This window comes from Ursus maritimus, unplaced genomic scaffold (genome assembly GCF_017311325.1).
Source record: "Ursus maritimus isolate PB19 unplaced genomic scaffold, ASM1731132v1 scaffold_7, whole genome shotgun sequence".
Lineage (NCBI taxonomy): Eukaryota > Metazoa > Chordata > Mammalia > Carnivora > Ursidae > Ursus > Ursus maritimus.
Genome location: NW_024426885.1, coordinates 16115909 through 16135504, shown reverse-complemented (window position 1 = coordinate 16135504; position 19596 = coordinate 16115909). Strand labels below are relative to the sequence as shown.

General features: G+C 51.7%; 1 protein-coding gene across 5 annotated transcripts in view; it reads right to left on the bottom strand.

The window, feature by feature from the left end:
* AFAP1L2 (actin filament associated protein 1 like 2) overlaps positions 1-6475 on the bottom strand; it is a 94497-nt gene extending 88022 nt beyond the window's left edge. For 4 of the 5 annotated variants that reach the window (XM_040624529.1, XM_040624531.1, XM_040624530.1 and 1 more), the window contains exon 1: positions 6406-6475. In XM_040624529.1, coding sequence (XP_040480463.1) covers positions 6406-6421 — 16 coding nt within the window. In that variant the 5' untranslated portion in view covers positions 6422-6475. Of the gene's footprint in view, positions 1-915; positions 966-6405 lie in introns of those variants that run through there. The other variant, XM_008686732.2, reaches the window with a different exon arrangement.
* Between the last annotated feature and the right edge of the window lie 13121 nt (positions 6476-19596).

The window sequence follows — 19596 nt, the reverse complement described above, 5'->3', positions numbered from 1 at the left end:
TGAGAAAACAGCAGGGCAGGGCTCCCGTTGGTGTCAGCACCGACCCCAGGCTCCGTGGTATGGGACTCGCACGGAGACATGGGACATGAAGGTGCTCTGGGCTCGTTCTGCTTTTGCTCCAGTTCAGGGTAATGCGGGTTCCTACGTTTCTATGCATTCTGTACATTCTCCTGGCTCCTCCCTCCTGCTGGGGTTTCTCATTTGGAGACTAAGGAGAAGGTGCGAGCCAAGAAATAGAAAATGAGTATAAACAGCTTGGAGTTGTTAGAATTTAAGGGTTTCTCCTATATAAACTTACCGAGACATCAGAGAAAAGTTGGGCAAGGCCGTGATATAAGGCTTGAGAATGAGCAAGTCTGTGCCCACCTCCTTCCCAGCTCTCTCGGAGAGGCTAGTTTACCCGGGAACAGGCTGAGCATCCCCAACTCAGAGCTCCCCAAAGCTTGGAAAAGCATGTGATGGGCATAGTGGGTGCCCAAGTTAATGGAGGACCCCCCCCCCAATATACACACAAGAAGACGGGGACTGGTGGGGTCACACCCACGTCCTAGAGGCCTCAGGCTAGCTGCTCCCCTGGATTAATTTAACACTGTCCCTTCTCAAAGTATTTACCAGTAGCCCTGACCATGTATTCCACCAAGCAGCCTGTGAGGCAGGTTAGTAATCATTATCCTCACTTGTACAGATGAGGAAACAAGGCCCAGAGAGATTAAGTGACTTGCCCAAGGTCGCACAGCGAGTTAGTGGCAAAGGCCAGATTAGAACCCCGAGCCCCAGAGTGCCCAGGCCAGCGCCCAGCTCCACGAGATTCCCCCAGCCATCGGTCCAGAGCTTGGGCAGAGCCAGGTCTGCGCCCTCGGGAGCCCTGGAGGCCACGTGGGCTGCTGCAGAGAGCACAGGCAGGCTCATACTCACAGGCAGAAACCTGCAGGATCCTTCTCTGTACCACCAGACAGCAACACCCCTGTGCTGGAACAGACAGAAATAAGGCTCAAGTCGGGAAAGCCAAGGGCCACCACTGTGGGCTTCCGTCTCCACCCATGCGATGTAGCTTTGAGATTTTACTTCATTTCCCTTTGAGAACCAGGTCTGCTCTCGAGGGCCAGGGCATCAGAGAGTATGTGCTCCCGTTGCCTGGAATCATTCACTCACTCAGGCCCCAACTCTGTCCCGGGGACCAAGGTGCTGGCAGTGCACCAGGGGCTGAGGGGGAGGGATGCCGGGAGGAGAAAGACAAGATTCTGGTCTTGAAGGCATTCACTGTAACAGGAAACAGACACGTAAGAACGTGACGCTAATGCCACAGGTATTCCTGCTGAGTACCTATGACGTACCAGGCGTGGATGAGCTTGTACGTCAAGTAGTGCAGGAACACAGAGGGAAGCAGGGGAGGCTTCATGGAAGAGGAGGCATGTGGACTAGGTCCTGAAGACTGAAGAGAGTTTCACTGAGCAGCTAGTCCCTTCCTGGCTAAAGGGGCACAGAGAAGGAAGTGGTCTGAAATTGCTTTGAGTACTTCCTTCTAAATCAACCCTTGCTGTTGGTAGAACAGGAATTCTACCCTTTAGAAACTCAGTTCTCAGGGATATCACATCCTGTTTGACTTCGAGTTGCTGCTTCGTCTCTTCAGACCTCAGTGGACCTGTCTGTCAAATGGGAGTGAATGATCCTGTGTTTCGGAGGGTGGCTCTGGCCTTCACTAGCGATCTTTAGAGAAGCGTTCACACAAAAGTCCTTGAGAAACAAATTCCTCACATGGCCAGTGGCAGTCTCTTTCCCACTGTCTGCTGCTCTTGGCTCTCGCCAGGAAATTGATTTTATTTATAAGAATCGCAACCCTAAACTGACCTTTGTTGGGCTCTCCACATTCCCTCCCTCGTTTCCCTCTCCTCAAGACACATCCTCCTCCAAAGATGCCTCAGCGACCAAGAGTGCTTGGAAAGTCAGGATAGACCAACACTGGAGGCTGTTTTCCAGACGGGGAAACTGAGGCCTGGAGAGCTCGGTGACTTGTCCAAGGAAACCGAACGCATGGGTCTCCCCGTTCCCAAGCCACTGCTTTCTTCATCGCGCCATGACTGTCCGCTCCCTGCTTTGGCCCAGGCCTGGGCAGACGGGCCAGCCTCCCTCAGCTGGGGGAAAGTCGCCCTTCTCTGAATGACAGAAGTCTTTAGAGAAACATTTCCCATCATTAAAGGGATTGGCAAGAAAACTGGCAGAGCCTCCTAAGCTTTGAAGCTTGTTGGCCCCTCCTGGCCCTTTAATTGTGCTTGGCCCCAGCCCAGTTCCCAGAGCTCCAGCCCCTGCAGCAGAGGGGAAGGGCCCACAGCGGAAAGCCCGCCGCCACCCGGCCTGGCCCTTCAGCACCAAAGGGGACCCTTCGGTATTCCTGTTTCAGACCGTTCCACTGCCAACACATCAAGGCCTCCCACACAAAGAGCTTCAGAGTCAGAAGGGCTCGGGGTCAAGTACAACCAGGAGCAAACCCTGAGTTCAGGACCTCGCAGCATCCCTTTGGAGATGGCTTGGAAGCAGTCTTCCCACAGCCTGGAGAGCCTAGGATAGCTTCGGGGGCTCACATTCGATTCCTGCAGGTACCACAGATTTGGTTAAAGCACATCAGGGGACTATGGACGGGGTATCAGTCTCACTCCCTGCTTAATTGTCCAGGTGAAGGTGCGTATGTAACCGCGTATCTTCTTTTCAGGGATTCTCAATTTTGGCTGCACTTCGGAACACCTGAATGCCTCAGCCGCACCCCTAGCCCAACTGAATCTGAAGGTCTTGAGTGGGGCCTACGTATCCTTGTTGGTTTTCAAGTCCCCTGATGGTTCCCAGATGTGGCTGAGGTTAAGAACCACTGCCTGAGGTACGGTTTCAACAGGGAAAAAACCTGCGCTCCTAAGCATGGAACACACGAGATCCAGAGGATTCCTCTGAAATGAATAGTATCAATCCGCCCGTCTCTTAGTTGGTTTTTCTTTTTCAGACCTTCCCTGACTGCAGACCGCAGCATTCCCTGTTTAGGCTTTCAAGTATTTTTACAGGCTTGACCTCCCCAGCTCATCTCTACCTTGCAGTACCTTAGAACAAAGTGCCCTCTCCTGGGAATGGGGTGATCTGACTCAGAAGCAAACAAACAAAACAGAGAAAGAACGATGACACCTTCAACCAATTACTGTAATCCACATTAAAGCGAATAGCTCAACCATGACTGCTCAGATCCAAGTGTGATGCAAATTCAGGAAGCTTCCGCGGGGACGTTCCAAGCGCAATCCACAGATAGTAGGTCAGTCACATTTGGCCCTGGACACACTCACCAGCTGGAAGAGCAGTAGGACCAGAATCCTCGACCACATGGTGTGAGTTCAGCCAATGGGCACGGTGATTCAAGGGTGCTCTTATGAGAGTCATAAATATGTAAGCATCCAAGGATGGGAACCTTTTCAAGGGACCCTGTAGATGCTGCCACTGCTTACGCAACACCAAAGAGACTCACGTACAAGAAACAGCGACTCTGCCATCACTTTTTATGAGAGCGCTTATAAAAGCTCCATCTCTCTGGGAAGACACCCCTCCATACTCTTCTCATCACCCCCTACCCCTTGCTTTTGCTTGAGAGCCATGGCGATCTAACAGAATGACGTCGATGGGATGAGGGAAAAGTCTGGAAAGGTTTCTACGTTAGACAGAGGGTGATATTCCAACCACTCTCTTTACATCCTACAAAACAACGGAAAATCAGCTCTGAGTCTAAAACTGACAGGCTAGTATGGGCGGATACACGATGTCTAACACAGGCTGCAGAACATGGAAGACAATTTCTCCTGCATCAACTGCTTTATAAGACTTACAAATTAAAAAGAAAAACATTTTGAGAATCTGGACACAACAATGAGGCATTCTACCTATTTGGGAGAGCTCAAAATTGGGTATTTACAAACACAGAATGGGGCATTTCAGTAACAAAATTTGAAAGTGTCACAAATGAGAATTTTTTATAATTTTTTTATGTTCTAAAAGCCCAGGTAAATCTTGCTTTTCTGTTTTACTTTGTTAAAAAGATACCTAGTCGTTGCATAATCATTTCATCTTACCTTAAAAACAAAGACACCTTCGATCTCGGATGAGCAAGAGAAGACTACGGATGCCAGTTAGAGTTGCCCTGATTAATCTAAGACTGGGCCCACATGCTTCATTTTGCACAAACCAACTTTTCAATTCAATGAGAGTTCAAAACACAAGTCACCAGCTTCTCAAAAGAATGGGGACTTCTAGGTTCCTGGGGTGGAGAATCCCTAAATTCCTCAGCTGAGAAGTGTAGTTTAACATTAGCATTCACTGGTGAGTCCTGAAGACCCCTGTACAGTCCAACAGGAAAAGATGAATTGGATCAGCTTCTGCAATCCAGATAATTCTCAAATGTATCCACTTATCACTTTGATTTACTGCAAAATGATGAGGCAGATACATGTGTTAGCAAAAACATAAACACTCTGAAATGGAAACTAAGTTTCCTTCAGTTGGCAAAAATCCCCTGATATTCAGGGGTGGGAGGATTTTAAACTCCTAAGAGAAAAAGATAACTAAGAAGACTTTCTCAGGTCAAGGGCCAAGTCAAAAGCAATTAATACAAAAAGCTTCTGATAGTAATGGGCATTTAGAAGGAAGACCCCAAATGTTATAATTTGCCCTAACTTGGATTAATATGCTGACTTGAGAAAGCAACTTGGACCCTGGACCTTCAAACCTGAGCTAGCACTCCCTCACTTTCCAATTCAGAAAGGGCACACCCTGAGTTAAGAGGGGCCTCAGAGGCCACTGCTTCCAGCTCAAGTCCTGAATTCCCTGTGAGGGCCCCTCCCAAAGGGCAGAGGGGCCGGCAGAATGGGAGAGGGAGTAGCAAACTGCCATTTTACAAAGCGAGGGGCTGTGGCTTCCTCAAGGACCCTGAGACCACATAAGGGCGCAGTCATTCCATTACAAAACTGATCTGATCTCAGCAGAATCGGGGACGAAAAAAACCAAAGCACAAAAAAAAACCCACCCGGTTCAAAATGAGAGAGGTGCTCCAGGGACGGTTCACATAAAGAAACCAAAGGTTGTCAAGTCATTTAACCCTGTCCCCCCAGTCGGCTTCCCCTGCCCTTGGCAAAGACCCTTTCCTTTTGCATGAAGCGCTGCCTAGAATGTAAATCTTTCACCCTCACCTGTAACCAGGTGACCCAGATGAGAAAAAGCTGTGGGAAAAATCAACAGACACCACTAGTTTAGGGAACTCAAGCCGGTCCCAGAAGGTTCCTTTAAGTCAGTCTCAGAAATTAGAAACCACTGGGAATGAGATTCCTTGGGAATCTGAGCATTCTCCTTTATTACCCTCTCCCAGGGGAAAATAAATATAGAAACAGTATTTCCTCTCGCAGGTTTGGCAGGGACGAGTCTAGGGCAAGGAAGTGCAAGACTTTCCCAAACGCAAAGGGGGTAGGGGGCGTCCGCAGCGTCCCGCTTAAGGGGCAGCTCTTTAAACTCTCTTTTAAAAGATCTTTAATCCTTGGCTTCTAGACTCCGGCCCCGCGGTTCCGAGCACGAGCGGGAGCCGGGCTGCGGGCACGACCCGGGCCGGGCCGGTCCGCCCACCAGGGTTTGGCCGAGATCCCAGCCCTCGGCCAAATCTAAAACTTGCTCAGCAGCGCACGGAGCTAAGCTCTCGGGCCCGGACACCTCCGCGCGCTCCACCTGCCCGGCGTCCCGTTCCGCCCCCAGCCCCCGACTTCGCCCGACCCCCGTCTGGGGATGGAAAAGCGAAGGGCTCGGAGAGAGACGGTTACCGGAGCGGCCGGAGGACTAGGGCAGTCCGACCCTGCGGGAGCGGAGCCGCGCGCCCAGCCCGCCGCCCAAGCACACCCTCCCGCTCAGGCTCTCTCCCGGGGTCCGCGGGCAGCCCCTCCACTCCGGCAGGCGCCCGGGTCAGACGGCCCAACGATTTGCTCCTTTGCCCCCAAGCAACGCGGCGCGGTTCCGAACTCACTCCGGGCCGCCTCGGCCCCGGCATCTTTCCGGGGCGGCTGGGGCTTGAGAGGTGGGTCTCCAAGTGCACCCTCTCTCCCCTAACAGGTGGGAAGCCTCGCTACGCCGACCCCCGCCCTCCGCGCCCGGGAGGGTCCGAGAGCCCGGGACGCGGCCGCAGCCGCCACCGAGGAGCCCACTCGCCCGGCTCCGGGCGCCGCTGTCGCCCGGGTCTTCGGCCCAGGTCCAGGCTGGCCGGACGCCGCCGGTCTGCTCACCTGAGTCCCGGCGGGACACGAAGCGCCAGCGGTACTGCCCGCCAGCCCCGGCCCTCCTCGCCCGCGCGGTGCAGCCCGACGGGGCCGTGTGTGCGCGCCGCGCCCGGGCCCGCGCCCTCACCTTTGTACCGCTCCATCGGGGCCGCGGCGTGCGCTGCCGGCCGCTCCGCTCCGGCGCTGCGCTCTCGGCGCTCGGCTCCGCGCCCCGGCCGCCGCGCTGGCCCCTCCCCGTGAGGTCACGCTCGCCGCCGGACCTCCTGGCGCGCCCGCCGCGCCCGGGGCTCTCGGACCCCGTCCCCGCCCGACGCGCCGCCCCCGCGGGGGAACTCCGCCGCCGAGCCCCGCAGCGCCCAGCTCCGCGCGCGTCCCGGGCCCTGCTCCCCGCCCGCGGCCGCCAGCCAGTTCCTTCTCGTCCGGGACCCGAGGGCGGCGGCAGGGAGCGAGACTCCGCTGTGCCCGAACCCTGGGGGAGGTTCTGGCGAGGGGCGGGCTCGGGCGGGCCTGCAAGAGCAGTTCTTCCAACTGCCGCGCTGCAAACCCACTACCCGGAGGAGGAGACTGAGGCCGAACCCGGGAGGCAGAGGCGTGCCTAGAGTGCCTGGTTCTTGGCCCCCGGGCCAGCGCGCTAATGCCTCGGCTCCCTCGAGAGGCGACAGGGGGATGAGGGTGGGGACACCCGAGCCCTGCCCCCGCGCCTGCCCCCGTTCCTTGGGAATCGCTCCAACCCTGTAGCAACCACTCTGGGCAGCCGCCGCTCCGCCGGTCGCTACACACGCATTAGGGCGTCTGAAAATGTCTCCTTGCTGCCTTCTACCGGGACCCTGGGTTCCCTGGGAGCATTTGTTCCAGGCTCTCAGGAGGAGTCGAATTCCGAGAGCCGTCTGGACAAGTCCAGGAGCACCTGACCGCCCCGGAGGGGTGGCTTCTGTTCCCCAGGAGCTCGCTCACTCGTGGCTCTAACTCCACCTCGCGCCGCTGCCACCGACCGCCACAGTTCTGTCCTTTACCTTTGGCCATCTGTCCCTCCAGTCTCTCAACCTCATCTGCCCCCAAAGGAGATCCATGTTTTCCCTTAAACGTCTCTATTTTCACTTCAAAATCTCAATCATGGTTCGTGCCTGGGTTTTTCAGCACGTCTCCCCCACTTTCTTGAACATTAAGGAAGATTTGTGGTTGCGATTTTCTAAGAGATTTCATCATTCTTCTCGGAACAGCAGAGCTAGCTCTGATTTTTGGAGACCTGCCCCGGCAGTCTTAGAAATATTTTTTAGTTGCATTAGCTGCTAACATGCCGGAGCCCTCCCTACAAGCGGGGCATGGTGCTTAGGGCTGTGACATGCACTGCCTTGAATTTTCCCAGTAATCCTGTGATGTGGGGATTATTGTTATTTCTATCATGTAGTTGAAGAAACTAAAGTTGACAGAGAATAGACAACTTGCCCAAAGTCACACAGCTAAAAAACAACAACAAACCAAAAACAGAGCAGGCTTTAAACCCAGGTCGGCTGCTTCCAGACGTTTGTTCACAAAGCTTTCCTGACTCTCATGGGCCAGACTGTCTGTTACCAGCTCGTGGTACGAGCCCACGGACAGGTGAACACGCTCAGGGCAGTCAGGTGTGTGCTCCGACAAAGGCACAAGGGATTCTGGGCCCCAAAGTGGAGGGTGCCCAACCAGCCAGGAGAAGCCTTGTAAACCCTCGGAGTAGATGACTGAGAGAGTCTTAAGAGATGAGTTGGGGCTAGTGAGGTGACAGGAGAGGCAGAGTGAGCGCAGCCTTCCAGGCAGAAAGGACAGTGGGGACAAAGGTGGGAAAGTGAGCCACTTCAGGGTCACAATTCTCTGTCACCAAAGTCACAAAGACGAAGCCAGGAGTGGAAAACAGTGAGGTGAGCACAAGCCTGCTTGAGGGCCCAAAAGACTGAGTAATCTGAGAACCAAAGAACCAGGCAGCCCTGAAAAGGGACAGTGCCCCAGGTCCCCCGGGGGACTGAGTGGGAGGCAGATGTACCAGTGTGGTGAGAAGTCACTGGGGCGCTAGAAACCTGGCTGAGGTGGAGAGGACCAAGGGCAGAAATACGCAGGTAGGGTGATGCCAGTGGGGAAGAGCCAAGGGCTGCCAGGCACTACACAGAGCCTGAGCAAGGTGGGCAGGGGCCTCTCAAGGGACAGCTATTGCGACTGGGGGTGGGAGGACACCAGCAGGACAAAAGATGAGCGTCCCTAAGTTGGACGCAGAAATAGCAGGCTGGGGTGTTGGGGTAGAAAGCAGCCAAGGGCGCATGGTCCCTCCATGGGAGTTAGAACCCAGGGTCTAAGTCCTCAACTTCATCCATTATTTTACTTAATTCTCTCAGCCGCTCTTCCAGGTCGGCTGGGCTCTTGGGGATTCAAGAAATCGAAAAAGTAGAGGTTGAGGCAAGAACGCGGACATTACAGGGACTCAGAGGACAGGTGGTACGCTCAGTGGGCCTCCTGCAAGCTGGGCGGGGACCTGGTCAGGATGCAGGGTGCTCTTGCCTTTTTGTGTTCTCTCTCTTTTGCCTCTCTCCCCTCCTCCCTCCCTTTCCTCCTCTTGCAAATGTCCCTCCGTCCCTCCATGGTGCCTACCCTCCCACCCTGTGTCTACAGACTGGTGTCAGTGGGTCCCTGGTTTCCTTTCTAATGCTCAGGGAGAATCTGACTGTGTGGCTCTCGCTTCTGAAACCAGCCTCAAGTCCAAGTCCGGTAGCCAGCCACTCTTGGCCAGATTCCAGCTCTAACAGTCAGCAGAGGCCAGCAAAGGAGGCTTCAGGTCCAACCCCACTCAGCAGGGGCTTTGTTGGGTGTGACCCTCTCAGAGGGGCGGAGGGCCAGGCTGGCTCTGACCGAGGTCACTAAGAACAAAAGACAGGGATTAAACTCTCCCCATCCTACAAATGAAGACTGGGGCCGGCCCCGTCACCAAGTCAAGTAATCTCTCTTCCGGAACGAGGACTCAAAAAGCAGGTTTCCCCATTCCAAACCCTGTGCTTTGTCACACCCCTCAGTCTGGGCTTTGCCAGGGCTCTAACCGGACAGGGCTCTACCCCCTCAGGTCCTCTGGTGGCTATTTGTGCGGGCGCTTCCCATAACCTAGCCGGCTATCTGCAGGCTGGGGGGCAGCCTGGAACCTCCATCAGGCACGCTCCCTCTCCCCTTTCCCCACTGGCTCCAGCCCTGTAATTACCTCTTCCGAAGTCCACTCTAGTTTATCGACGGAGACTTGGCAAATCCCAGAGCCCCTAGACAAACACAGATCAATCCGAGATGTATGCAGAGTAAATTTAAAATGGGAATTCACTGCCATTTCCAAGAACGAAACCGAAAAACTACTTAAAACCATCAATAGAAATCTCAGGCCCTGCTTCTCTCCAAAACCTGGGTGGGGCTTTAGTCACTTTGCAGCTTCCACACGTGGGCCACTCACCTTCATACCCAAATTCATTGAGTTTCTGGCCACCAGGATCAGAAGATCTGGTTTCCAACTTGTTCTCGACACTCTAGGTGCTGTAATTGACCCCTGCCCAGACCCACAGCATCCGAGATGGACTGATGCAGACAGTCCTGAGACCAAATCGAGCGCCCCCACCCTGGAGTCTAGGTGGTGGGCGTTCCTACCGAGCTCAGCTGGGGTGGGGGTGCATGGGGCCCTTGGGGTGGGTGGCTGAAGGTATCAGGGACACACAACCGAACAGCAGAAAGTTTTGTTCTCTGGCAATTCCTCAACGTTCTCAGCAGCCCAGAGTTTCTTCAACCACAAGGGGGCTTCTCCAGCTGACGCAGTGAGGAGGGGTGAAGACTTGCTTTACAGAATTTATCCTGTTTAATTCTCGCAATGATCCAGGCAGATACTTTTGTCCCCTCTTTCATACATGGGGACCTTAAGTAATTGCCCAAGGTCACCGCCGGGCAAGGCCCAAGCCAGTCCAATTGAAGTGACATCTCTGACCCGACTTCCCCACCCAGGCTCTTTCATAATCATGTCTGGTCACAAGCCATCCCAGCAGCTAACCTTTACTTCATCCCTAGTCACTCTTCAAAAGTCAGCTCAAAAGCATCCCCTCTGAGGATAGCCCCCACCCCCATCAGCCTCCACATCCTCCCTGTCTCCCCCAGCATAGTCCTGCTCTGGCTGTCTGCCCCCTACTCATAGCGTTTGAAATACTCCAGAAAAACAACAACAACAACAAATATTCGGCTCCAAGAAAGAAAGCAAAGGCTGACAGGAAGGGGAGTAGTTCGATGGAGCAGAGGAGAGCAAGGGGGTCGGGGGAGGGGCTCCTGGGCAACCCTCTGAGTTGGGCTCTCTGCCAGAACCTATAGCAGAGGACAATAGGGAAAAGAAACACGGGCACCACCATCCCTCCTGGTCTCTTCACCTGCACATCTGCCTTGGCCCAGCCGGCACAGCCAACAGTTATGGGTCTACAGACAGGGGTGAGTATGATCGCTTTCAGCTGCGCCTCTAGAAAAATTCCAGCCTAGAGAGACACCGCTCGTCTCTTCTGGTCAGTATTCCTTAATGTATTAGGTCATGTGAAGGGGCTGCTTATTCTTACACATTTCCTTAAAATACTCCTATGAGGTAAAGGAAAGGTGACTCTCTAAAGACCTACATACCTGAAAATCAAAGAGTCCAAGAATGTCAGTTTGCGGGGTAGTGGACGTAGGACACCTCATTTCGTACAGGGAAGGCAGCGATTCCAAGAATGAGTATGCTCGTCCAGGCCACACTGTGGGTCAAGGGCTCATGGCCCAGAGTCCAAGCCTCGTCCGGCTTGCCCTCCTGTGGCCTGAGTGTCCTGTCCCCTGTGTGGTCCCTAGGACCACAGATGGACAGGGCTGCTGGGTTTCCTAATTCTGTGTATGAAGGTTGGGCTCTTTTCTCAAAGCTCTGCGGTGCTAGCTAGGTTCCCGCTTCTCTCTCCCACCGGCTGCTGCTGCTGCTCCCGCCACCCTCCAGATGTCGACGTGCTTCCCAACCCCCCTCCAGGAGGGACCAAGGATTGGCTCCCTTACCCCCTTTCTCACTTTCCTCCTGAAATCACACAGTGTAGTTAACAAATAGGGGTCTCCAGTTCTTTCTTGGGGCTTCTCTCCGGTACGCTGGAGTTGGGGAGATCGAAAGGACAAGTCCCCAGTCATCTTCCCATCCAGAGGTTCTGTAACTCAGGAGACCAACGTATCCTTGTTCTGTTTTTTTCTTTCCCCATTTCCTTTTTGTCTTTGCCTAACCCGCTCCCCAGCCCACTTCCAGGCCCTTTGCCTCCCCTTTCCTGCCATGATTCCAAGTCCATCCATGTAGACTCTTTCCGCGCTGCTTGGAAACTTGGAATCAATAGCGAATCCAACTGTGTGACCTGATGTTAAGGATGCAGTAACCCGGAGAGATGCCAGCGCCTGCCCAAGGATACCAGCAGTGGGTGGCTGGCATCGGTGCTCAAACAGTGTCCATCTGCTTCTCCTCAGGGCTCAGCTGCCTGTTCTCCCTGGGGAGTCCGACCCTGGGTCACCCTGAGCAAGTCACACAGCAAGCCCACAGCACACAGTTTGCCAGAATTCTGGTGTCTGGGCAGTTGCCAGAGTCTTGATCTTGGATTTCCTTCCTTGATCGTCTTTGCGGACTTTTCTTGTGATTGCAAACATCACCACTTCCCAGACGAGGCTCAGGCAAAAGTGCAGCTGGACCAGAGCTGGCAGCCCCGCAGGTTCCTCGGAGTCCCCAGACAAGACCTTGGAGAGGAATCATTCATTCATGCCTGGAAGCAGAGAGCACTTTCTGCTTTTCCCCTTCCACAAGGCCCTTCCCCCCCTCAGCAGAGTCCCAGCAGGTCCTTCCAGACCCAGCTCAGAGGGCTCCCTCCTCCAGCAAGTCTTCCCAACATGTCCTGAAAGTACTGAAGGATTGAAAGGATTCTCAAAATTCTGTAACCCTTTCCCCTAAGATTCAGTTCTCATTCCATAACAGAAAAGAATGGCCATCTTTTCAGGTCTTATCTCTCCAAGCAGGCCCGAGGAGCCTATGAGCAAGAACTCAGTAAAAGTCCCTTGGTGGCCAGTCAGGGCTAGCAGACCTCAGGTGTCCAGGTTTAGGGGTTTGATGCAGGTCTGTGGACCCCGCCGCAGGCTGGCAGCCACTCACACTGAGTCACAGCTTCTCTGCAGTGGCTGCTTCCCCAGTGCCGAGCTGCCAGCAGGGTTGGGCTCCCCGAGGCCTCCTCTTGGGGCTGCCTGGGTGCCACACCAGCCAGAGGAGCTCAGCCTTAGTCCTTCTCCACCCAGCATGGCTGGGCTTCCACATACTCTCCTTCTCAGTTTCAGACCGCCACGGCCTCCTGGCTGCCACGCCTGGCTGCTATTTCTTCCAGCTCCTTCGTGTACTCTTCTTGGGTCCCTTTCAAGTGGTTGGATGGATAGAGTGGGATTTTATGTCTTTCCCCCCAGAGTCATTGACTGGGGGAAAGGGTGGAAGTGGGAAGAAATTATTTAGGGATTGACCCAATCTTGCAGAAACAAGATTTTTAAAAACTGAAATATAGTTGACATATGAGGTTATATTCGCTTCAGACGTACGACATAGTGATTGGACTAGTTTATGCATTACTCCAACATCCCCCCCCCATTCAACATTATTACAATATTATGAACTCTCTTCAAAGCAAGGTTTTCTTAGTAACAAAGGAAAAATGAGGCTCCTGCCCAAACAGCCCCTGTGGCCGGCGGGAGCGAAGTGGAAGGCCATCTGGGAGGCACGGGGTGCGTCTTTGTAACCCTGATCTGAGATGCTTCCCCAGTAGGTCCTGTGTGCTACTTGTAGCTCGCCAATCTGCCTCCCTTAGAGGCACAGCAGGGTTGGTTTTTTTCCCTTCAAAGGGCCAATGTAGTTCAGACCCCTCAGTTTCAAGGCTGGAAACAGAGGTGCTGAGAGATGGAAGGACCCAGAGCCACGTGGGCAGGTAGTGGCAGGACAGGGGCAGGACGCTGGGTCTCCTGGCTCACAGTCCACGACCCTTCCTGCAGCAGCCACTGTGCTAAGGAGAAACCCAACGTCTAACCTGTTTGCTCCATGATGGGAGATGTTCCTGCATCTGGCCAAGACCCCTAACCCCGTTTTTCTGCTCAAAAACAGTCTTTCTAAAGCCTCAAACACCGGGCTCCTCGCTATAAGGACAGCCTAGTACAGAGTAAGTGTCCACAAGTCACTCATGGAAAGTGGAGGCCTTCTCCACGGGAGTGATGTTATTTCCAAGGGAACAAGAGTTGGTTCTTCAGGGAGAGTGAAAAAAACTGACATAAACACACACAGACAGAGAGAATATAACAGACATACAGTGTGTCTGTGGCAGTAAACTTTCATGGAGGAGTAAGATCCTGGCCACCAATTACAACGTGCGTGGGGTGAGGGGAGTGCCCCACACCACCGAGTAATTCTCAGACACCAGCGGGGTGTCCTACATGCACCTCAATTCTGACAACATCTATCTGGAGATAGCCTCAGATCCCACAGGTTAAGGGGTTCCGTCCTACAAGCCTGCCCCAGCCCCGTTCCCTCTTCAGATGCCAATCCCAAGTTCAGGCTGTCACCTGTGCTTCTGACAGATCAGCTCCAGGTTGGTGGTTCCAAAGACCTCCTCAGGTTTAATTTGCAAGAGCAGTTCACAGAATTTAGAGATACGTTTTACTTGCCAGACTCGGTTTATCATAGAAGGATGTAACACGGGAACAGCTCTACGGGAGAGATGCACAGGGCGAGGTTTGGGGGAGGGGCACAGACGCTGCAGGCCTGCCACTCTCCCCCAGTCCCCACGTCTTCACCAACCTGGAAACTCGAGAGACCTCTCCTTCTGGGTTTTTCTGGATGCCTCAGGACATAGGCAAGGTTGATTAAATCATTAGTCACTGGTGATCCATTCAACCTCCAGCCCCTCTTCCCTCCCCAGAGTTCGGGAGGGTGGGACTGAAAGCTCCAGGCTGCCAATCCCAGGTCGGTTCCCCTGGCAACCAGCCCCCATCCTCAGGTGCTTTTCAAAAGACACCGAAGTAACAGGAAGTCAGGTGTGGTTGGAAGGGGCATGCATGGATCGGGACACCTTGATCATTCTTACCACTTAGGAAATTCCAAGGGTTTTCGTCAGGAGATTGGTGCCAGAAACAGGACTCAGACCAAAGATCTATTTCTTACTATGAATCATGATATCACCGGGAGCAATTAGGACAAAAATGTCTAAAAAGCCCCCTGGAAGGAGGTGGTAATAAAAATAGAAACACTGGAATAGAGGCTCTGGCTAGACTCTCCCCTGTACCCTTGTTTAGCTGGGTGACTTTGGGCTGCTTGCTTAACCTTTCTGGACCCCCATTTTCCTCTCAAATGGGAATAAAAATTATATTCACCTGACACAGAGCTACCAGCTGTTCCTGCAATCACTCACCATGCAGAAGGGTGCTAGTCAGTGCCAAGGATTGGAGCCGGTGTTACGATTTCAACCACCCAGCCATCCACCTGCTCCCCCACTCAGGGCTCCTCCCTCCACTCAGCATGGTACCAGGTGCTCTGTCGGATAATAAAGTGCACAAAGCCCTCAAGGGTCCTCGAAGGGGAACCAGGAACTCCACCGTTACTGGCAAAAGAGCCTAATCTACTGTTAAACAAAAAAATCCAGCTGAATAATTTAGAAGATTTAATTGGCCTTATTGAACGATTCATGAATTGGGCAGCATCCCGTCTAGCAAACAGAAAGGAGATCTGCTGAGCTGTAGAAAAGGAAAGGTTTTAAAGCAGAGAGGGAGTGAAAAAAAGAAATTATTAGCAAAGAATGTATTGTTTTAGGCAAGGTTGCCCTCCTAAGGGGAAAAGAAGGGGTCTATCAGTAAATTTCCTAGCGCTGACCAGGAAATTCCATGTTGATTGGTTAAAGGTTACATTCCTGGGGGCGGGGGTGGTGGTGTTGAAACTGCAGTTAGGTTAGGTATTAAGTCTTGGTTTGCTGACGTGGGGCCTTAACGTCAGTGACTCCATTTTGGGTCTGTGGTTTTCTTCATACTACTAAGCCAATGCTAATCAAACACTAACGTGTATAGGACTCACCTGGGGGGCTTGTTAACATTCATATTCTGATTCAGGAAGTCTGGGGAGGGAACCAGAGATTCTGCGTTTCTCTCTCTTTTCACTTGAAATTTTTAAACATTTATTTGTTTGTTTTCCAGCCTTCTGCATTTCTGCCCCGCTCCCAGGTGATGCTGACGCCACTGACCCAGGACCACGAATCCACAAATGGAGGAGGCAAGAGTTAAAGAGCCGTTCTCCCCTTTCCCACAGTTAGCCAGGCTGAGGAAGTAGTGTTTCCCTTTCTCTGCTGATGGCTGCACATTACTTTGACCTCTTATGGGGCCCACGATAATGTGTGTAGAAGATTTCATGCTGGTCAATTCTGGAACAAAATCATCAAGGCGAGTTCATCCTGCGACCTGGGGTCATGGCCGGTCTCTGAGTATTTTGAACACCGTGTTACAATGGGTTTGCTTCAGTGTCCCTGCTGGATCACACAGTTGTATTTGTTTTTCTTTCATGATCAAAATACTTAAGGGGGAGGGCAGGGGAAAGACAAAGGAGGGAAGGAGAGAGAAGAGAATAATGAATGCAGCTTCTCCACAGCCTTTTGGAAACAGCCTCAGGTAGCCGCCATGTCTTCTGGCAGAGACAACTGAGAGAATGTAAATGGGAATCCTTCACAGAGGAGCCTCCGGCAGGGCAGAGCATTTGAAACCAGGCCACTACAATCATACAGTGTCTGGGCATCTTGTCCTGTCACTCGGCTAGAATTTTAAGTGTAATTCAAGTATGGTTTATGGAAAGTCCCAGAGCAGAAGGGATGGTGGTGTGGGGTTTGGAGCCAAGCACAGGCAGGTCCTAGATGGCAAGGAACAACTATCTTTTATTATTAATTATTAGTATTATTATCAAGGCACGTGAGGAGCAGTTCCCTCAGGAAAGGAATAACCTGTTAACACACAGAGATGTGGCAACTTGGACCTTCCAGAGAACGAAGTTGCAAATGTGTTCGATTGTGGATTGAGGGCTGCTGGTAGCATTCGGATTCTACCGCACACGACTGTTATTGCTTAATTCAGACAATAACTGGGAACACCAAAGTAGTGAGGTCCTCGAATCCCTGGTTGAGCCAACAGGTGGGCCTCCTCTAGGGTTGCTGTAAAGGTGGGACAGCTTGGGAAGCTCCAAGAAAGGCTTTCCTGAGCAGGGTCATGTCTTGATGCAAACATGTCCCAGGGGCACCTGGCTGGCTCAGTCAGTAGAGCCACGTGATTCTTGATCTTGGGGTATTGGGTTCAGCCCCACATTGGGCGTGGGGCATGCTTAAAAACAAAACAAAACAAAACAAAACACCATGTGCTTCAGGCTGAAGATTGGAATATCCAGGCTGGAGTCCCAGCACCATCTTTTATGATGGGCACCACTGGCCATGGTTCTTCATGTGTAGGATGGGAACCTACTTCATAAACACGTTGTAAGGATGCTGCAGGATGAAGCACACAAAAAACTTAGCATAATATCTGGCATTGACTGAGTGCTCAAAAATGGTAGTGGGTGCATTCAGAAGAGCTCAGTTCTTGTGGGGCAGTGGTGAAGGAACAGGTGGAAGAAAGAGCTAAGAACTTAGAAATCTGGTTTCTTAACCAATGTCTTCCTCCGTGCACATAGAACCAAACTCAACACCCCTCACCCTAAGCCATATATGTGCATGGCCCCTGCCTAAGCTTCTTGCCCATTCCTTACCTGGGAAAAAGCCAGCACAGCCACTTCTGAGCCTTTTGTGTCAGAGCTCTGGACATGCACCGTCCTGCTCCCGGTTTCCATCTTTGCCGATATCCCACCCTTCCTCCTCTGCAGCTCACACTTGGCTGGATCGCGCTCTTCCCCGCTCTTCTTCGAATTGATTGCGTCTTTCTCTACTGCATAAAATAAACTGTATTTACATCTCTTCAAATTCATCACCCTTCTTTGTCACTGGATGTGTTTTTAATTGTTTTGTGAATTATATCTTATTGCTATGTCATAATTTTTATAACCATCCTTCCATGAAGGGGTGTTTGGGTGATTCTAGATTTCAATATTCTAAATAGCACATCTCAAACATCTTTATATGGATTACCTATCTTCTTTTAAAAAAACAGTTTTATTGAGGTATAACTGACATCCCATACAAGTCACCCATTTAAAGGGTACAGGGTAGTGGTTTTTAAAATAGTAACAGAGTTGTGCAACCATCGACACAGTTAATCTTAGAACATCTTCATCAGGGACGCCTGGGTGGCTCATTTGGTTAAGTGTCTGCCTTCAGCTCAGGACAAGATCCCAGGGCTCTGGGATCGAGTCCTGCATCGGGATCCTTGCTCAGCAGGGAGCCTGCTTCTCTCCCTCTGCCTGCTGCTCCCCCTTCTTGTGCTCTCTCACTCTCTCTCTCTAACAAACAAATAAATAAAATCTTAAAAAAAAAAAAAAAGATCATCACTCTATGAAAGGAACCCTCATACCCCTTAGCAGTCACCCTATTCTCCCCATGTCCCCTCCCCAGCCTTGGGCAACCACCAAACTATTTTCTGACTCAATAGATCTGCCTGTTCTGGAAATGTCATATAATACAATATTCCTAAAGACTATTCCATTCCATGGTCTTTTGTGCCTGGCTTCTTTCACTTAGCATAATGTTGTCAAGCTCACCCACGTGGGAGCAGATATCAGTACTTCATTTCTCTCTGTTGCTAAATAATACTCCATTGTATGGAGAGATCCCATTTTATTATCCACGCAGCAGTTGATGGACATTTGAGTTGTTCCACTTTTGGTCTATTACGAATAGTGCCCTTATAAACACTTAGGTCCAAGTTTTCATGCCAGACGCACGTTTTCAGTTCTATTGGGTCCACTGTTTCCTGTAGCTCCACTCCCATTCCTAGGCTGAATTCGTGATCTTCCCCCCGCCCCAAATCTGCTCCTTCTCCAAATACACTACTGGTTCCGCCACCTACGGCGTGGCACCACCCAGAAACTTACCCGTCACCCTTTGCACACCCTCAGCTCTCCCATCCCGCACCCCACTGCAGCCCGTGCCCAGGCCTAGCGACTCAAAGAGAAGCTTTCCCCAGAGGAGGCTTTGCTGACGTTCTAGAATCAATTGGGAATTAATCAGAAGCAATTCTTCACACACTTATGCCCTCCATTTACATTTGTGGGATTATACGATCAATGTCTGCTCACAATTGTATCTCAAGTGCTTAGCACGGTGCCGGCTTTCCAACAAGGCTATCAGCCTCTCACAACTGGATGTGGATGACGTTTCTTTTATAACATCTCCCAGGGCCCAACACAAAAGTATTGCCATTGAAAATGTGTTGACTTGAACTGTTTTTCTGTCTTTTGGGGGGGATGTTTAAAAATTAAGGTATAATTTACATATAGCAAAATTCACCCTTTTGAGTGTTCTGTAAGCATCGATTGATCGATCGATGGATTGATTTAAAGTAGGCTCCATGCCCAGCATGGGGTTTGAGCTCACCATCTTGAGACTAGAAGTCGCGTGCTCTACTGACTGAGCCAGCCAGGTGCCCCCAGTTCTGTGAGTTTTGACAAATGTCTACAGTCAGGTAGTCACCACCGCAATTAAGAGGCAGACCATTTCACCACCCCCCAAATTTCCATGTGCCCCTTTGTAGCCAACCCTCCCCCTCCCCTGTCTCCTAGAAGCCTCTGATTTGTGGTTTTTTGGTCCCTATAGTTTCACCTTTTCCAGAATATCATACAAATCTAATCATACGTTATGTAACTTTTTTTGAGTCTGACTCTCCTTTCTTTTCACACATGCGTTGGCCCTTCCCCAGTGCTGTGGCGGTGAAGCATTCCTTTTTCATTGCTGAGTACTATTCCACCGTGTGGATGAATCCTAGCTGCTTATCCATTCCCCAGTTAAAGAACATTTGGGATGTTTGGCAATTTGAATAAAGTCAGCATAAATACTTATGTACCAGTTTATATGTGACCCAAGGTTTTTAGTTTTACTTGGACAAATACTTAGCAATGGGATTCCGGGCCATATGACAACTGAAGGTTTAACTTTATAAGAAACTGTCGAACTCTTTTTCAAAGCGGTTGCATCATGTTGCCTCCCGGCCAGCAGCACGTGAGAACCCTGGTGGCCCTGCACCCTCACCAGCCCCTGGTGTACGGGAATTCTCACGGAGTCTGGATTCCAGTCCTTTATCAGATAGGTGATTTGTA